Genomic DNA, 19,146 nt, shown 5'->3' with positions numbered 1-19,146 from the left:
CATGATGTCTGGCTATCAAGAAAAAATTAGAAGGCATACCAAAAGTCAAAAAATACAATTTGAAGAAACAGAGCCAGCATAAAAATGAGACATGGAAGGGACGAAGGAATTATTAGACTGGGAATTTAAAATAACTATGATTAACATGCTAAGGGCTATAATGGATAAAGTTGACAAAATGCCAGAACTGATGGGCAAGCAATGTAAGCAGAGATATAAAAATCCTAAGAAAGAACAACAACAACAAAATGCTACAGATCAAAAACACTATAACAGAAATGAAGACTGCCTTTGAAGAGCCTATTTAGAAGACTGGGCATGGCTGAGGAAGGAATCTCTTAGTGGATATATCAATAGAATCCTCAAAAACCAAAAAGCAAAGAGAATAAAGACTGAAAAAAAGGATCAGAATATCGAAGGACTGTGGGAAAACAACAAAAGGTATAACATACATGTAATGGGAATACCAGAAGGAGAAGAAAGAGAAAAAGGGACAGAAGAAATACTTGAAGTAATAATTACTGAGAATTTACCCAGGTTAATGTCAGATGCCAAACCATAGACTCAGGAAGCTCAGAGAATACCAGTTAAATGTAAAAAAAATAAAAAAATAAAAAATAAAAAAAGCCCTCAAAAAAACAAACAAAAAAAATCCCCAGAGTTAGGCCTATCATTTTCAAAATAAAGAAAACCAAAGATAAAGAAAGAATCCTCAGAGAAGCCAGTGGGAAAAAACACTGTAACTATAGAATAAAGATAAGAATTACATCTGACTTCTTAGAAACCATGTATGCAAGAGAGATGGAGTGAAATATCTAAATGTTGAGAGAGGAAAAAAAACAAAACACCAACCTGGACTTCTGTACCTTGAAAAATTTCCTTCAGAAGTAAAGGAAAATAATTTCTCAGATAAACAAAAATTGAGGAAATTTGTTGTCAGTAGATCTGCCTTGCAAGAAGTGTTAAGATAACTTGTCTAAGGAGAAGGAAATAATATAGGTCAGAAACTCAATCCATATAAAGAAAGGAAGAGCATTCAAGAAGGAATAGGTGAAAGTAAAATTTAAATCTTTAAAGTTTAAATAAATTTGTTTAAATCCTAATTTTTTTAATTTCAATAAAGACTCCAGCAAGTTATTTTTGTAGAAATTGACAAGATAATGCCAAAATTTATATGGAAGCAAATGGGGACAAGGATAGACAAGAAAACTGTGAAAACAGATCAAAGTGGAAGGATTTACTCTACTGGATATTAAGATTTATACAGCTACTGTAGTTAAGCTAATGAATGTATAGCACATATGCAGATAGAATAATATAACAAACAGGATCCAAAGCGCTTTAATGCACATATGGATCTCTGATTTATGACAAAGTGGCACTTTTCAATAAATGATGGTGGACCAACTTGATATCCATAGAGAAAAAGAAAAAAGAAAAAAAAGAAAAATTGACCCCTTGCTCACATCATACAAAAAAATAAATTTTCAGGTGGAATACGGATCTTAGAATAAGATAAATACAGCTTCTAGAATATAGGAAAATATGACCTTGGAATAGGGAAAGATTTCTTAAATAAGATTAAAAAGGCATTAATCAATCATAAAGGGAACATTGTTAAATTGGACATTAAAATTCATAATTAAACTAAACTATTGAGAGTGAAAATGCAAGCTGACAGAGTGGAAGAACATATTTGCAATCCAAGGAACTGCCAAGGAGTTCATATCCAAAGTACCCATTTACACACACACACAAGCACATACACATGACCCTATACCCAAACACAAGGACAGACAACCCAACAGAAAAAAATGGGCAAGAAACTGGAACAGACACTTTGCAGAAGAGTATATCCAAATAGCCAATAAGCTTATTCAAAAAGTGTTCAACTTCATTAGTTATCAGGGAAAAACACATTTTAAAACACAAGATACGGGCCTCCCTGGTGGCGCAGTGGTTGAGAGTCCGCCTGCCGATGCAGGGGATACGGGTTCGTGCCCCGGTCTGGGAGGATCCCATATGCCGCGGAGCGGCTGGGCCCGTGAGCCATGGCCGCTGGGCCTGCGCGTCCGGAGCCTGTGCTCCGCAACGGGGGAGGCCACAACAGTGAGAGGCCCGCATACCACAAAAAAAAAAAAAAAAAACAAAAAAACACAAGATACTACTATACCCTCACCAGAATTGTTAAATTTAAAAGATAGAGAATACCTCACATTGGTAAGGAAGTGGGGGAACTGGAACTCTCATACACTGCTGGTGGGAGTGCAAATTAAGCCAATTATCTTGGAAAACTTTTTGGATCTACAACAGGTGAATGTGTTCATACCTCATGACCCAGCACTTTAACTCCTAAGAATGTAAGGAACAAAAATATGTGTACCTGGGCACCAAGACATGCAAAAGAATATTTTCATAGCCTCAAACTAAGAACAATCTAAATTTCTATCAACACAATGGATTGGTTACACAAATTGAGTATATATAGTCATACAATGCAATACTGGCAATGAAAATGAGTGAATTATAAGTTATACAAAGTACCTTGGATGAATCTCACAAACATAGTATGTACAAAATAAGCCAGACACCAGGATAAACAGTCTAATTCCAATTATATAAAATTCAAAAACAGTCAAAACCAGCAACTAGTATTAGAAGTCAGGATATTGGTTACCTTTGAGAAGGGAAGAATAGTGATTAGAAAAGGAAAAATGCTAATGTTTCATTTCTTGAGCTGGGTTGTGGCTGCATGGCTATGTTCTCTTTGTGATCATTTAACAAGACAAACGCATCATTTGTGCACTTTTCTAAATGGTATATATCAATTAAAAAATTTAAATGCAAATCTGAGGTTATTTTGAAGAAATATTAGTTTCTAACAAAGGTTACTTGCCTTGCTAGTTCGCTTTCATCCCTGACTGAACTTGTCTCCTTTAGGTAATGGAGCTCCTTCTGAGGGAAGTATCCAGTCAGAGTTTAAATGTGTGTTTTCATTTCTCTTCTACAGTGGGTGTCAGCTGCATTTTGATACAGTCAAGGACTAAAAGGCACCTTGAAGCAAATCTTCCTTTTTCTGCAAGGAATCTCTTCAGTGGGCTCCTGTCCTTGGATAGAGGCTTAGCAAAACTACCAGTATTTTGAATGACATTAAATATAATCTCTTGTGGAGGCAGTCAGTCACCAAGAAGGAAGCAGGAATAAGGGGTTCCAGGTTTGTGTGCTACAAGGTAGTATTAAGTGAAACAAAGAGAATCGATTGCTAAGAGGTCTGTTAGAAATTAAAACACCTCAGTGGCATATGAAACAGGATGACTGTCCCTCTTTACACAACTGACCTGAAAGAACTTCACATTGGCAGTCTTGCTGGCAGCTGAAGATTTAGCCTCTGCCACCTTACTTCAGACCTGATTCTTGTGGGTAACTGTGCCAGCACAAAAAGCACTTGTTCGCTCTGGAGACTTTTTTGAGGAGCCTCATCTTCCAAGGAAATACTCAGCCTTATTCCTGCTGCCCACACTTCCTGCCCCAGCATTTTGCCCCAACCTACCACCCGTTCACTCAGATCATGGCCACCTCTGAGGGGCGACCATCAACTCAACCTGTGCCATTCCCACTGCCCTGGGCTGGCCTAGAATCCCATGGATTTGGTCCGGACAGGGATTGGAAATGAAAGATTCTGGACAGTTTTGGCTTCAAGTCTCCTTTACAAAGAGCAACACATTGCTCAAGATAAGGAGGCAGGACCAAACCTGAAGCCTCCTGAACACATAACCACTTTAGAGGGAGAGAGAAGGGTTTTAAAAGATTGTGTTCAAATGGATTTAATTACCACAAACCTTATCATAATACAAACTCTCAATCAGAGGGAAATATAATGTGAGCTTCTGAAAACTTGTATTCAACTGAGAACATGAAAGATCAGACACAGGTGAATCCGATAATCGGCACAGTAGTGCGGTGATAGCAATGATACAATTACTTAAGTGCATGAGTCAGAATGCCATACAGAGTGACTCAGCTCCTCCATAATAATACCATTATAGCGGGCTTCCCTGGTGGCGCAGTGGTTGAGAGTCCGCCTGCTGACGCAGGGGACACGGGTTCGTGCCCCGGTCCGGGAAGATCCCACATGCCGTGGGGCGGCTGGGCCCGTGGGCCATGGCCGCTGAGCCTGCGCATCCGGAGCCTGTGCTCCGCAACACGAGAGGACACAACAGTGAGAGCCCACGTACCGCCAAAAAAAACCCCCCAAAAACAAAAAAAACATTATATCACCACAGCATAACAATAAAATAAAACACAGTAACAGTGTAATGAGGAGAGTAGACTTCTGAACTTCCTGTCTTACTGGCTTGTGGTATTTAAATATTATACATAAGAAATGACTGGGGCACATTATTCTTCACTCCAAACTGCAGAACTCTGGTTTTATCTGTAAAATAACTAGACTCTTCTCTATAAAATAATGTTTCAAACACATTTTCATATACATTATCTTATTTTCAAAACAGTCCTTTAAGGTCATGGCAAAGACAGCAATGTGTCCTCTAACATGAATTGCTCTTTCCTCAGTAATATAACCCCCAAAATATCAGCTGCTCAAAATAAAGACTATAACATGCTAATGTTTCATTAATTTTTGTTATTCATATTTTTACAAAATGCATGCATTTTTCCTTAGGTTTGGGCGTTATATAATTCTCCCCAGCTGTATAATTCAACATTTTTTAACTGAATAAGTTGAATCATTTTCCAAGCATACCATTAGTCCTTTCCTGTCACTTACACAGGCTTTCATTATATCGAATGTCCTTTGCAAATTTAATCACGATATTATGTACTTCTCACATCTCATTAAGATGTCAATATAACAACATTTCTTATCACCCACTGTACCCTATTCCTTTCACTTCATATTATTCTCAAGAAAGGTTTCAGTCTACAGTCCACTTTTACTGAGATTATACTAAATTTTTAAGTCAAACTTTACATTACATAAAATATTTATAAAAATACAAATATTCATTATCAACTTTATTCTCTTTAGTAATACAACTCTACAGGGGTAAAAATACATCTGAAGTTACTTTGTCTGGCAGGAGTCTTCCCCACTTCCTCTTCCCCATAGCAAACCATAATCCCACCATACAAATTGTTTATTTTTTTATCCCAATTAAATCTTAATTCTCTTTATCAAATGTAGGAAGAAAGCAATAGTTTTCAACTTCAATTCAGTGTGCCACTTTGTATTGTCATGGAATATCGGACAATCAGCCATGTAAATTAAGCTGTACTCATTTTCATACCAGATCACTGGTCCACATTTTGTCACCACAAAGATGCACTTGGATTATATATTTCAATATGGACCACTACCTTCCCAACCAATCCCACACCTAGACTGAGCTTAGAAGATTTTTTATTTCGTTCTAAATATATTTTGTTGTCACATTCTTATTCACCATCTCTTTTAAATATCAGAGTTGTGATAAACCAAGGACAAGCCTACATACAGAAACTCCCTAAATAGACATACATTAAAAAAGTCTTCAATTCCTATAATGTATTACCTTTAGCACAAGCACAGAAAAAGTGACCACATATATAAGATGTGCAGTGATTTTTTTGAGAAGCAGAACAAAAAATGAGGCCTGAGCGACTTGCTGAGTAACATAATCATTACTTTACATAGTAGCATAAAGTGTTTCTCTTTTAAGTGTTTCTCAGAATAAAACTAGGTACTCCTTTATTTGGGGTTCCTTGATGGGCAAATATATTTATGACTTGGAGGTAGGAAAACGTTTCTTAAGACACAGAAAACAATAACTGTAAAATAAAATCCTGGGAAATTAGACTTCTTTGAAATTAAAAATGTGTGCTCATTAAATGACGTCATTATAAAAATGAAGAGGTAGTCCACACCCCAGAAAGAAAATATGTACAAAACACCTATTTAACAAAGAATGGATGTCCAAGATACATGAAGAACTCCTACTACTTAATAATAAAAAGACAAATCCAATATAATATGGGCAAAGGTCTGAAGAGACACTTTACTGAGGGAGATACACAAGTGGCCAATAAGAACACACACAAAAAAGTGTTCTACACCACTCCTCATCAGGGAAATGCAAATTAAAACCGTAAAAACTACAAGCCACCCATTGGAAATGGACAAAATTAAAATGCTTGACAACGATAATCCTTGATAAGAATGTAGAGCAACTGGAACTCTCATACATTGTTGTGAAGTATAAAATGGTACAACTACTCTGGAAAAGAGGTCTAGTGGGTTTTTTTTTTACAACTAAACATAATTCTACTCCTAGGTATTTGCTCAAGAGAAATAAAAAACATATGTTCCCCAAAAGAACTGTACAAAAATGTTCATAGTAGCTTATTCAGAATATCCCAAACTAGAAACAGCCCTGATGTGCATCAATAGGATAAACACACTGCAACATATCCATATAGTACAATGCTACCAAGCAATTAAAAGGAATGAACTACTGATAAATACAACAAGATAAATTTCAAAAACATTATGTCATTTGAAAGAAGTCTTACGCCGAAGAGAATATATTGCATGATTTTATTTCCATTCAGTTGTGGGGGAGGGTGTGCATTAATTAGAAAGGAACTTCCTGAGGCACTGGCAATGTTCTATCTCTTTTTTTATTTTTTTTTTTTTTTGCGGTACGCGGGCCTCTCACTGCTGCAGCCTCTCCCATTGCAGAGCACAGGCTCCGGATGCTCCGCGGCATGTGGGATCCTCCCGGACCGGGGCACGAACCCGTGTCCCCTGCATCGGCAGGCGGACTCTCAACCACTGCGCCACCAGGGAAGCCCTGTTCTATCTCTTGATAGGAGTTTAGGCTGTATAGTTGTATGTATTTGCCAACTCTTTAAATATACACTTACAACTTATGCATTTCATTGTATGTGAATTTTACCTTAAAAAAAGAACGAACTGTAGAAACAAAAATAAATTCTCTCAAAGAACTATGTCTCTTAAAAACTACAAGTGTGAAACTATACTAAATAAGAAAAAGAAATTAAGTAATTTTTTGGAAAAAAGTACATAATCAAAGTCAAGTATATGAAGAAACAGAATGACCCTTGCACTTAACACAGATGTCTGCCAGGCCTGCCCCACCCACTTCCTTCAGGTCTCTGGTAAAATACAATTTTAACAGAAAGGCCTTTTCTAACTCCTAATTAACAAGTACCCCCAATTCTCACTTTCTATCCTTGTGTCCTGCTTAATATATATTCATAACCTTTAGTATTACCACAAGAACACATCTGTTTGCTCATTGTATGTCTCACCACCAGTAAAATGTAAACACCAAGAAAGCAGTGGGGGAGAGGGTATTCTTGTACACATTATTCCATTTCTAACATATCACTCAATTGCAATCAACTTGTGATCTGAGGTAGATTTTAATGGAATGATGTAGGCCTTACAGGAATAAGACCAAAAAAATACACTACAGAGGGAACGTCTCCCCTATTCTCTCCTTTTTGGTCTCTGCCTACAAGAAAGCTGGAATTTCCACTGAAATCCACTCACTCTACATTATCTGGTCCCTCTCCAGCCCCTGCACACTCAGCAAGGAAGAGTGACTAATCTGATAAATCAGTTTGATATTAATTGGGCCGTATTATACTAGAGGGTGAGATCACTGAGTTAGCCAGCCCATGTTTTTGCCACCTTCTTCTCTCCTTCTATTTAATGAGACCTACCAGATCTTGACTTTCTCAGTGCCACCTATGACTGTGTGAAGCAGGCCCACAGGCTTCATTCATGCTACACGTTGGGTAAGGTGTCTAACAATCTGCTTTGCAAATCCAGTCAAGTCTCTGCAGGCAGCATGAACAGATTAAGGGTGGGAGGTTTCAAACCTAAGCTATGTACTCCAGTACAGCTTTTTCCTAAAAACCTTGAATTAAAGGTTATACGAGGGGCTTCCCTGTTGGCGCAGTGGTTGAGAGGTCCGCCTGCCAATGCAGGGGACACGGGTTCGTGCCCCGGTCCCGGAGGATCCCACATGCTGCGGAGCGGCTGGGCCCGTGAGCCATGGCCGCTGAGCCTGCGCATCCGGAGCCTGTGCTCCGCAACGGGAGAGGCCACAGCAGTGAGAGGCCCGCGTACTGCAAAAAAAAAAAAAAAAAAAAAAAGGTTATAGGATACTTTCACAGATTAATAAAAGTTTGTTCCATAAAGGTTGTACATCTCATTCGGACAGTAATCACTGAACATATACCATATATCAGTCAAAAGGCCAAAGGAGTTATAAAGTCCTAAATCAAGAAAAATAGAAAAAACATAAAAATGATAAAATATTCCATTGGTGCTAAATAACTTATTTTAATAAATTTGTCTTTAATACAAGTGTAAAATAAGATTCCTAACATTTCAACTACAGTTAAACCCAAACTTCAAAACTAAGTCAGTAATTAGCAACATGTTAACTGGGAAAAGTTTTTAACTACAAGAGTGTCAAATGCAATACAGAACTCTTAAATATTTCATGCCTTCTGTCAGAATATTAAAAATAAACTTCTTAGCATCCCAAGGCTATCAAAGGTCCTCCACTCCCCAAAATTTTTTTAACAAAAGTATAATCCCTGCTGGTGTTTATATTTGTTAAAAATTTTAAAAATCAAGACTTCTAACTTGAATATGATTTGAGTAGTTCTATACCATCCAAAGATGCCTGATACATACCAACTTTTTGCAGGCTCATGGTCTTGGTAGAAGAAATCATGTCAGTCACAAAGTTTTAAAATTATAACTGGGCTTTTAAACTACACAATAAAATAAGAAAATCTAACATGATTTAGTACCTTTTCTTCTTCTTCTTCTTTTAATTATTTTTGACAATAAGGTACCAAATTTCACTTCATCATTCTTCATTCAAATAGACTACTACCATACAAGATTTTAGTTTGTTTCTTCTTAATTAGGTGGTTGTTATCAAATGCCCGAGGACAATTCTCATTAGAGCTGAGCATTTTTACATAAGGGTAACTAGTTTTAATTTAAAATAATACTAAAAATATATGTACATGTACATTAAAATATAACCTATGTAAACTAGTAAGAGACATTCAACTAGAAAACTGAAAAGTACCCTTTAAAAAGAAGACAAAGGTGAAATTTTTAAATTGAAATAATACTTAAGAATATATGAAATGCTGAGAAGAATAATTTCTCCTACAGTTAAAACAAATGTATTTTAAGGAGAGAGAAAAAAATAAGCTCCTCAAAACTTGCAAAGCAAAACATGGACTTAGTAACTTATTAAAAACTATACCTTTGATTTTCTTTTGAGAAAAAAGAAATAGTTTAAACAAGGGCATGAAACACACTTAAGATTAAGACTAATAATACTCTGCTCTCACTGAAAAATACTACTAGAAAAAAATTAAATAAAATTTCAGATATTTCCATTTAATGTGGGCAAAATATACAATGTTTATTTCTGAAATATAAGCTAATAATTTATTTTCATTCATAATATAAAGTGATTTAGGTAAAGTTTACTTTTCCTAGTACTCAAAATTAAACAGGAATTGTTTTCCATATCTAAGAATTATAATGGTAATGTGTAATAAAAGTTTAATTTTGCTAAACTAAAGCTCAAAGAGATTCAAATAAAAAACATGTATGGGCTTTCGCCACCTGGGAGCCTTCCGGCCCAGCTGCCTGTCCGGTCCCCGCGGTCCCCGCCCTCCTGCGATCCGGGAGCCGGCTCGGTTCGGAGCTGAAAGCTGTGCGTTCGGGCATGCCCCGCTACGAGCTGGCTTTGATCCTGAAAGCCATGCAGCGGACAGAGACCGCTGCTGCTTTGAAGCGTACGCTAGAAACCCTGATGGACAGAGGGGCTGTGGTGAGGAACTTGGAGAACCTGGGCGAGCGTGCACTTCCTTATAGGATCTCCGCCCACAGTCAGCAGCACGCCAGGGGAGGGTATTTCTTGGTGGAGTTTTATGCACTGACAACAACTGTTGAGGGCATAATGGAGCATTTGTCTCGAGACATTGATGTGGTTAGACCAAATATTGTAAAACACCCTCTGACCCAGGAAGTGAAAGAGTGTGAAGGGATCGTCCCAGTCCCACTTGAAGAAAAGCTGTATTCCACCAAGAAGAGGAAGTGAGAAGATTCACCAGATTTTAGCCTCCTATTTAATTCTCTCACTTTTGAGCACCATGGATTAATAACTGACCAGCTTGATCTTTATCTAAGAGGGTGCTTTCAGTGCCCTTTGATTTTTCTAAGGTACTTTTAGTTCTTGATCCCCTTTGCTGTGAGAAGTTGGGGAATGGCCTCCTTAGAGCCACTTTGTAATACATGGCATTAGCGCTCCCTGCTCGATTGCATTTCACGAATGTAATTTGTCAGTGAGGGCTTTGCCCTACAGCAGCACTAACGCCGATTAGAATAGCAAAGATTATAAAAACCACTTTGGATTGCACGCTAGTCATTCAGACTGTATACCACCATGCAAAATAAAATGTTAAGACCATCGTAAAAAAAGAAAAAAATGTATGAAAATATCTAGATTAAACAATAAAACTTTCATTTTTGTTATTTTGCAATGACAGTAGGTTTACTTTTTTTTTTATTATTAGTTTCTGCTTTATAACAAAGTGAATCAGTCATACATATACATCTGTTCCCACATCCCTTCCCTCATGCATCTCCCTCCCTCCCGCCCTCCCCATCCCACCCCCCCCAGGCGGTCACAAAGCACCGAGCTGATCTCCCTGTGCTCTGCGGCTGCTTCCCACTATCTATCTACCTTACGTTTGGTAGTGTATATATGTCCATGCCTCTCTTTCGCTTTGTCACAGCTTACCCTTCCCCCTCCCCAAATCCTCAAGTCCATTCTCAAGTAGGTCTGTGTCTTTATTCCCGTTTTACCCCTAGGTTCTTCATGACATTTTTTTTTAATTCCGTATATATGTGTTAGCATACGGTATTTGTCTTTCTCTTTCTGACTTTCTTCACTCTGTATGACAGACTCTAGGTCTATCCACCTCATTACAAATAGCTCAGTTTCGTTTCTTTTTATGGCTGAGTAATATTCCATTGTATATATGTGCCACATCTTCTTTATCCATTCATCCGATGATGGACACTTAGGTTGTTTCCAGCTCCGGGCTATTGTGAATAGAGCTGCAATGAACATTTTGGTACATGTCTCTTTTTGAATTATGGTTTTCTCAGGGTATATGCCTAGTAGTGGGATTGCTGGGTCATATGGTAGTTCTATTTTTAGTTTTTTAAGGAACCTCCATACTGTTCTCCATAGTGGCTGTACCAATTCACATTCCCACCAGCAGTGCAAGAGTGTTCCCTTTTCTCCACACCCTCTCCAGCATTTATTGTTTCTAGATTTCTTGATGATGGCCATTCTGACTGGTGTGAAATGATATCTCATTGTAGTTTTGATTTGCATTTCTCTAATGATGAATGAGGTTGAGCATTCTTTCATGTGTTTGTTGGCAGTCTGTATATCTTCTTTGGAGAAATGTCTATTTAGGTCTTCTGTCCATTTTTGGATTGGGTTGTTTGTTTTTTTGCTATTGAGCTGCATGAGCTGTTTATAAATTTTGGAGATTAATCCTTTGTCAGTTGCTTCATTTGCAAATATTTTCTCCCATTCTGAGGGTTGTCTTTTGGTCTTGTTTATGGTTTCCTTTGCTGTGCAAAAGCTTTGAAGTTTCATTAGGTCCCATTTGTTTATCTTTGTTTTTATTTCCATTTCTCTAGGAGGTAGGTCCAAAAGGATCTTGCTGTGATTTATGTCATGGAGTGTTCTACCTATGTTTTCCTCTAAGAGTTTGATAGTTTCTGGCCTTACATTTAAGTCTTTAATCCATTTTGAGCTTATTTCTGTGTATGGTGTTAGGGAATGATCTAATCTCAAGTTTTTACGTGTCCCTGTCCAGTTTTCCCAGCACCACTTATTGAAGAGGCTGTCCTTTCTCCACTGTACATTCCTGCCTCCTTTATCAAAGATAAGTTGGCCATATGTGCGTGGGTTTATCTCTGGGCTTTCTATCCTGATCCACTGATCTATCTTTCTGTGTTTATGCCAGTACCACACTGTCTTAATTACTGTAGCTTTGTAGTATAGTCTGAAGTCAGGGAGCCTGATTCCTCCAGCTCCGTTTTTCGTTCTCAAGATTGCTTTGGCCAATCGGGGCCTTTTGTTTTTCCAAAGAAATTTTGAAATTTTTTGTTCTAGTTCTGTGAAAAATGACAGTGGTAGTTTGATAGGGATTGCATTGAATCTGTAGATTGCTTTGGGTAGTAGAGTCATTTTCACAATATTGATTCTTCCAATCCAGGAGAATGGTATATCTCTCCATCTATTTGTATCATCTTTAATTTCTTTCATCAGTGTCTTATAATTTTCTGCATACAGGTCTTTTGTCTCCTTAGGTAGGTTTATTCCTAGATATTTTATTCTTTTTCTTGCAATGGTAAATGGGAGTGTTTTCTTGATTTCATTTTCAGATTTTTCATCATTAGTGTACAGGAATGCCAGAGATTTCTGTGCATTAATTTTGTATCCTGCTGCTTTACCAAATTCATTGATTAGCTCTTGTAGTTTTCTGGTAGCATCTTTAGGATTCTCTATGTATAGTATCATGTCATCTGCAAACAGTGACAGCTTTACTTCTTCTTTTCCAATTTGGATTCCTTTTATTTCCTTTTTTTCTCTGATTGCTGTGGCTAAAACTTCCAAAACTAAGTTGAATAAGAGTGGTGAGAGTGGGCAGCCTTGTCTTGTTCCTGATCTTAGTGGAAATGGTTTCAGTTTTGCACCATTGAGGACAATGTTGGCTGTGGGTTTGTCATATATGGCCTTTATTATGTTTAGGAAAGATCCCTCTATGCCTACTTTCTGCAGGGATTTTATCATAAATGGGTGTTGAATTTTGTCGAAAGCTTTCTCTGCATCTATTGAGATGATCATATGGTTTTTCTCCTTCAACTTGTTAATATGGTGTATCACATTGATTGATTTGCGTATATTGAAGAATCCTTGCATAAACCCCACTTGATCATGGTGTATGATCCTTTTAATGTACTGTTGGATTCTGTTTGCTAGTATTTTGTTGAGGATTTTTGCATCTATGTTCATCAGTGATATTGGCCTGTAGTTTTCTTTCTTTGTGACATCCTTGCCTGGTTTTGGTATCAAGGTGATGGTGGCCTCGTAGAATGAGTTTGGGAGTGTTCCTTCCTCTGATATTGTTTGGAAGAGTTTGAGAAGGATGGGTGTTAGCTCTTCTCTAAATGTTTGATAGAATTCGCCTGTGAAGCCATCTGGTCCTGGGCTTTTGTTTGATGGAAGATTTTTAATCACAGTTTCAATTTCAGTGCTTGTGATTGGTCTATTCATATTTTCTATTTCTTCCTGAGTCAGTCTTGTCAGGTTGTGCATTTCTAAGAATTTGTCCATTTCTTCCAGGTTGTCCATTTTATTGGCATAGAGTTGCTTTTAGTAATCTCTCATGATCTTTTGTACTTCTGCAGTGTCAGTTGTTACTTCTCCTTTTTCATTTCTAATTCTATTGATTTGAGTCTTCTCCCTTCTTTTCTTGATGAGTCTGGCTAATGGTTTGTCAATTTTGTTTATCTTCTCAAAGAACCAGCTTTTAGTTTGGTTGATCTTTGCTATCGTTTCCTTCATTTCTTTTTCATTTATTTCTGATCTGATCTTTATGATTTCTTTCCTTCTGCTAGCTTTGGGGGTTTTTTGTTCTTCTTTCTCTAATTGCTTTAGGTGCAGGGTCAGGTTGTTTACTCGAAATGTTTCCTGTTTCTTAAGGTGAGAATGTATTGCTATAAACTTCCCCCTTAGAACTGCTTTTGCTGCGTCCCATAGGTTTTGGGTCGTTGTGTCTCCATTGTCATTTGTTTCTAGGTATTTTTAAATTTCCTCTTTGATTTCTTCAGTGATCACTTCGTTATTGAGTAGTGTATTGTTTAGCCTCCATGTGTTTGTATTTTTTACAGATCTTTTCCTGTAATTGATGTCTAGTCTCATAGCATTGTGGTCGGAAAAGATACTTGATACAATTTCAATTTTCTTAAATTTACCAAGGCTTGATTTGTGACCCAAGATATGATCTATCCTGGAGAATGTTCCATGAGCACTTGAGAAAAATGTGTATTCTGTTGTTTATGGATGGAATGTCCTATAAATATCAACTAAGTCCATCTTGTTTAATGTATTATTTAAAGCTTGTGTTTCCTTATTTATTTTCATTTTGGATGATCTGTCCATTGGTGAAAGTGGGGTGTTAAAGTCCCCTACTATGATTGTGTTACTGTCGATTTCCCCTTTTATGGCTGTTAGTATTTGCCTTATGTATTGAGGTGCTCCTATGTTGGGTGCATAAATATTTACAATTGTTATATGTTCTTCTTGGATTGAACCCTTTATCGTTATGTAGTGTCCTTCTTTGTCTCTTCTAATAGTCTTTATTTTAAAGTCTATTTTGTCTGATATAAGAATTGCTACTCCAGCTTTCTTTTGATTTCCATTTGCATGGAATATCTTTTTCCATCCCCTTACTTTCAATCTGTATGTGTCTCTAGGTCTGAAGTGGGTCTCTTGTAGACAGCATAGATATGGGTCTTGTTTTTGTATCCATTCACCCACTCTGTGTCTTTTGGTGGGAGCATTTAGTCCATTTACATTTAAGGTAATTATTGATATGTATGTTCCTCTTCCCATTTCCTTAATTGCTTTGGGTTCATTATTGTAGGTATATTCCTTCTGTTGTGTTTCTTGCCTAGAGAAGTTCTTTTAGCATTTGTTGTAAAGCTGGTTTGGTGGTGCTGAACTCTCTCAGCTTTTGCTTGTCTGTAAACGTTTTAATTTCTCCATCAAATCTGAATGAGATCCTTGCTGGGTAGAGTAATCTTGGTTGCAGGTTTCTCTCCTTCATCACTTTAATTATGTCCTGCCACTCCCTTCTGGCTTGTAGAGTTTCTGCTGAGGGATCAGCTGTTAACCTGATGGGGATTCCCTTGTGTGTTATTTGTTGTTTTTCCCTTGCTGCTTTTAATATGATTTCTTTGTGTTTAATTTTTGACAGTTTGATTAATATGTGTCTTGGTGTATTTCTCCTTGGATTTATTCTGTATGGGACTCTCTGTGCCTCCTGGACTTGATTAACTATTTCCTTTCCCATATTGGGGAAGTTTTCAACTATAATCTCTTCAAATATTTTCTCAGTCCCTTTCTTTTTCTCTTCTTCTTCTGGAACCCCTATAATTCGAATGTTGGTGCGTTTAATGTTGTCCCAGAGGTCTCAGAGACTGTCCTCTGTTCTTTTCATTCTTTTTTCTTTATTTTGCTCTGCATCAGTTATTTCCACTAGTTTATCTTCCACCTCACTTATCCGTTCTTCTGCCTCAGTTATTCTGCTATTGATCCCATCTAGAGTATTTTTCATTTCATTTATTGTGTTTTTAATCGATGCTTGATTCATCTTTAGTTCTTCTAGGGCCTTGTTAACTGTTTCTTGCATTTTGTCTATTCTATTTCCAAGATTATGGATCTTGGAAATAGAATCTTGGATCAGCTTTACTATCATTATTCTGAATTCTTTTTCAGGTAGACTGCCTATTACCTCTTCATTTGTTAGGTCTGGTAGGTTTTTATCTTGCTCCTTCACCTGCTGTGTGTTTTTCTGTCTTCTCATTTTGCTTATCTTACTGTGTTTGGGGTCTCCTTTTTGCAGGCTGCAGATTCGTAGTTCCCGTTGTTTTTGGTGTCTGACCCCAGTGGCTAAGGTTGTTTCAGTAGGTTGTGTAGGCTTCCTGATGGGGGGGACTAATGCCTGTGTTCTCGTAGTTGAGGCTCGATCTTGTCTTTCTGGTGGACAGGTCCACGTCTGGTGGTGTGTTTTGGGGTGCCTGTGGCCTTATTATGTTTTTAGGCAGCCTCTCTGCTAATGGGTGGGGTTGTGTTCCTGCCTTGCTAGTTGCTTGGCATAGGGTGACCAGCACTGTAGCTTGCTGGTCGTTGACTGAAGCTGGGTGCTGGTGTTGGGATGGAGATCTCTGGGAGATTTTCGCTGCTTGATATTATGTGGAGCTGGGAGGTCTCTTGTGGACCCGTGTCCTGAAGTTGGCTCTCCCACTGCAGAGGCACAGCACTGGCTCCTGGCTGCAGCACCAAGAGCCTTTCATCCACCCGGCTCAGAATAACAGGGAGAAAAAGTAGAAAGAATTAGTAGAAGAAAGAAAGAGAGAGAGAAAGAAAGGAAGAAGGGAAGAAAGGAAGGAAGGAAGGAAGAAAGAAAGAAAGGGAGGGAGGGAGGAAGGATGGAAAGCAAGAAGGAAAGAAAGGAGGGAGGGAGGGAGGAAGGAAAGAAAGAAAGAAAGACAGGAGGGAGAGAGGGAGGAAGGAAAGAAAAAGAAAGTGGAAAGAAGAAGGGTGGGAGGGAGGGAGGGAGGAAAGAAAAAGAAAGAAGGAAAGGAGGAGCGGAGGGAGGGAGGAAGGGAAGGTAGGAAAAAAAGAAAGAGCAGGTAAAGTAAAATAGAATAAAGTATGAAATATAGTAGCGTTATTAAAATTAGAAAGTAATTATTAAAAAAAAAACGGACCGATAGAACCCTGGGACATATGGTGGAAGCAAAGCTATACAGAGAGAATCTTACACAGAAGATTACACATACACATTCACAAAAAGAGAGCAGGGGGAAAAATCAAAAATCTTGCTCTCCAAGTCCACCTCCTCAATTTGGGATAATTCGTTGTAAAAAGAGGAAAAGGGCAAAAAGTCTGAAATCTTGCTCTCTAAGTCCACCTCCTTAATTTGGGATAATTCGTTGTAAAAAGAGGAAAAGGGGGGAAAGTCTTAAATCTTGTCCTCGAAGTCCACTTCCTCAATTTGGGATGATTCGCTGTCCATTCATGCACTTCACAGACGCAGGGCACATCAAGTGGACCGTGGAGCTTTAATCCGCTGCCTCCGAGGCTGCACAGAGAGATTTCCCTGTCTCTGCTCTCACAGCTCCCGGGTCTCAGCCTTGGACCTGGCCCCGCCTCTGCGCGTAGGTCGCCGGAGGGCGTCCGTTCTTCGCTCAGACAGGACGGGTTTAAAGGAGCTGCTGATTCGGGGGCTCTGGCTCACTCAGGCAGAGGGGAGGGAGGGGTGCGCAGTGTGGGGCGGGCCTGCGGCAGCAGAGGCCGGTGTGACGTTGCAGCAGCCCGTGGCGCTCCGTGCGCTTTCCCGGGAAAGCCGTCCCCGGGTCTCGGGACCCCGGCAGTGGCGGGGTGCACAGGCCCCCCGGAAGGCGGGGCGGACAGTGACCCGCGCTCACACACAGGCCCCGCGGCGGCGGCGGCGGCGGCGGGCGGCGGCGAGCGGCGGCGGCGGCGGCAGCCCGCGCCAGTCTCCGAGGTCCGCGCCTTACCCGCAGCTCGCGCCTGTCTCCGGCGCTTCCCCAAGCAGCCCTCTTAATGCCCTCTCCTTGCGCACCAGGAAACAAAAGGGAAAAAAGTCTCTTGCCTCTTCAGCAGCTCCAGACCCTTTCCCCGGACTCCCTCTGGGCTAGCCGTGGTGCACTAACCCCTTCAGGCTCTCTTCCTGCCGCCAGCCCCAGTCCTCTCCCTGCGCTCCGACTGAAAGCCGATACCCGAGCCTCAGCTCCCAGCCCTGCCCACCACGGCGGCCGAGCAGACAAGCCTCTCGGGCTGGTGTGTGCCTGAGGGCACCGATCCTCTGTGCCAGAATCTCTCCGCTTTGCCCTCCGCACCCCTGTTGCTGTGCTCTCCTCCGCTACTCCGAAGCTTTCCCCCTCCGCCACCTGCAGTCTCTGCCCACGAAGGGGCTTGTAGTGTGTAGAAACCTTCCCTCCTTCACGGCTCCCTCCCACTGGTGCAGGTCCCGTCCCTATCCTATTGTCTCTGTTTATTCTTTTTTTCTTTTGCCCTACCCAGGTATGTGGGGAGTTTCTTGCCTTTTGGGGGGTCTGAGGTCTTCTGTCAGCATTCAGTAGGTGTTCTGTAGGAGTTGTTCCACGTGTAGATGAATTTCTGATGTATCTGTGGGGAGGAAGGTGATCTCCGCGTCTTACTCTTCCGCCATCTTCCTCCGGGCCCCCTACTTTTTCTAACATTCAAAAACACTAGCCTTTTATCAATATAAAACTATTTTAAAAATCACAATTGAATCCTTTATATATAACTTAGAAAAACCATTTCACATACACTCATAACACTCAGGAAATTACAATCCAGAAAGGGAGAGTCTCTCTGAAACAGAAAGAAATTCTCTTTTGGTCACCTCTAATCCTTATATATAATCTTTATTTTATATCAGTTGCATAGAAGTATTTATCACAATCTGACAGGTAGATAAGAAAAAGAAAATTTTTTGCCTTCTAAAGCTCATCAAGTAAATTTAGTCAGTCTTCTTAGTATGTTTCTTTTGAACTTTATCTGAAGCATCAGCTATAGGTTTTGAGGTCGGTGAACCAGTACCACTGAGAGATGATTCTGTTTCACTTCTCTTTTCACATGACAAAAACCGCTGCTGCCAGCCAAACAGAATCCTAAACAATGTATCCTCAAAACAAGCAAAAGGCGTAACATCAGTCCCTGTAATCATCATGGTTATCTGAAAAAAAAAGTTCAATTTTGAATTTAAATACAAACGTTTTCTGTTTCCTAAAACTGAGAGGGGAAAGTGAAAAAGAAGAAAAGATTCAAAACACTTTTTTTTTATTGAGGTGTAATTGACATATAACATTATACTAGTTTCAGGTGTACAAAATGATTCGATATCTGCATATATTATGAAATAACCACCACAATAAGTCTAGTTAACATCCGTCACCATTCACAGCACACAAAAATTTTTTTATGTGATGAGAACTTTTAAGATCTACTCTCTTAGCAACTTGCAAATATGCAATACAGTATTACAACAGTTACCATGCTATACGTTACAAACTGATGACTTATTTGTTTATAACTGGAAGTTTGAACTTTTTGACTCCTTTTAACCCATTTCACTGAGCCCCCAACCCCACTTCTGGCAACCACTAATCTGTTCTCTGTATCTATGAGCTCGCGTTTTTTTTTAATTTTAGAT

The 19,146-nt window shown here is 39.2% G+C and overlaps 2 protein-coding genes across 2 annotated transcripts in view; one reads left to right on the top strand and one right to left on the bottom strand.

Moving 5' to 3' along the window:
• The first annotated feature begins 9,686 nt into the window (after nucleotides 1-9,686).
• LOC309801565 (small ribosomal subunit protein bS6m-like) lies at nucleotides 9,687-10,565 on the top strand. The gene has a single exon (XM_082616538.1). The coding sequence runs from the start codon at nucleotides 9,795-9,797 to the stop codon at nucleotides 10,167-10,169; it is 375 nt and encodes a 124-aa protein (XP_082472664.1). The 5' UTR covers nucleotides 9,687-9,794; the 3' UTR covers nucleotides 10,170-10,565.
• Nucleotides 10,566-18,350: 7,785 nt separating this feature from the next.
• The window catches only part of LOC309800844 (trimeric intracellular cation channel type B-like), an 85,226-nt gene continuing 84,430 nt past the window's right edge, over nucleotides 18,351-19,146 (bottom strand). Inside the window, exon 6 of the mRNA XM_082615165.1 lies at nucleotides 18,351-18,669. Coding sequence (XP_082471291.1) covers nucleotides 18,454-18,669 — 216 coding nt within the window. The 3' untranslated portion in view covers nucleotides 18,351-18,453. The remainder of the gene's footprint in view (nucleotides 18,670-19,146) is intronic.

This window comes from Mesoplodon mirus (assembly GCF_964341445.2).
Source record: "Mesoplodon mirus genome assembly, chromosome: 1".
In the NCBI taxonomy this organism is placed as follows: Eukaryota; Metazoa; Chordata; class Mammalia; order Artiodactyla; family Ziphiidae; genus Mesoplodon; species Mesoplodon mirus.
This window is presented reverse-complemented; position numbering and strand designations above follow the sequence as displayed.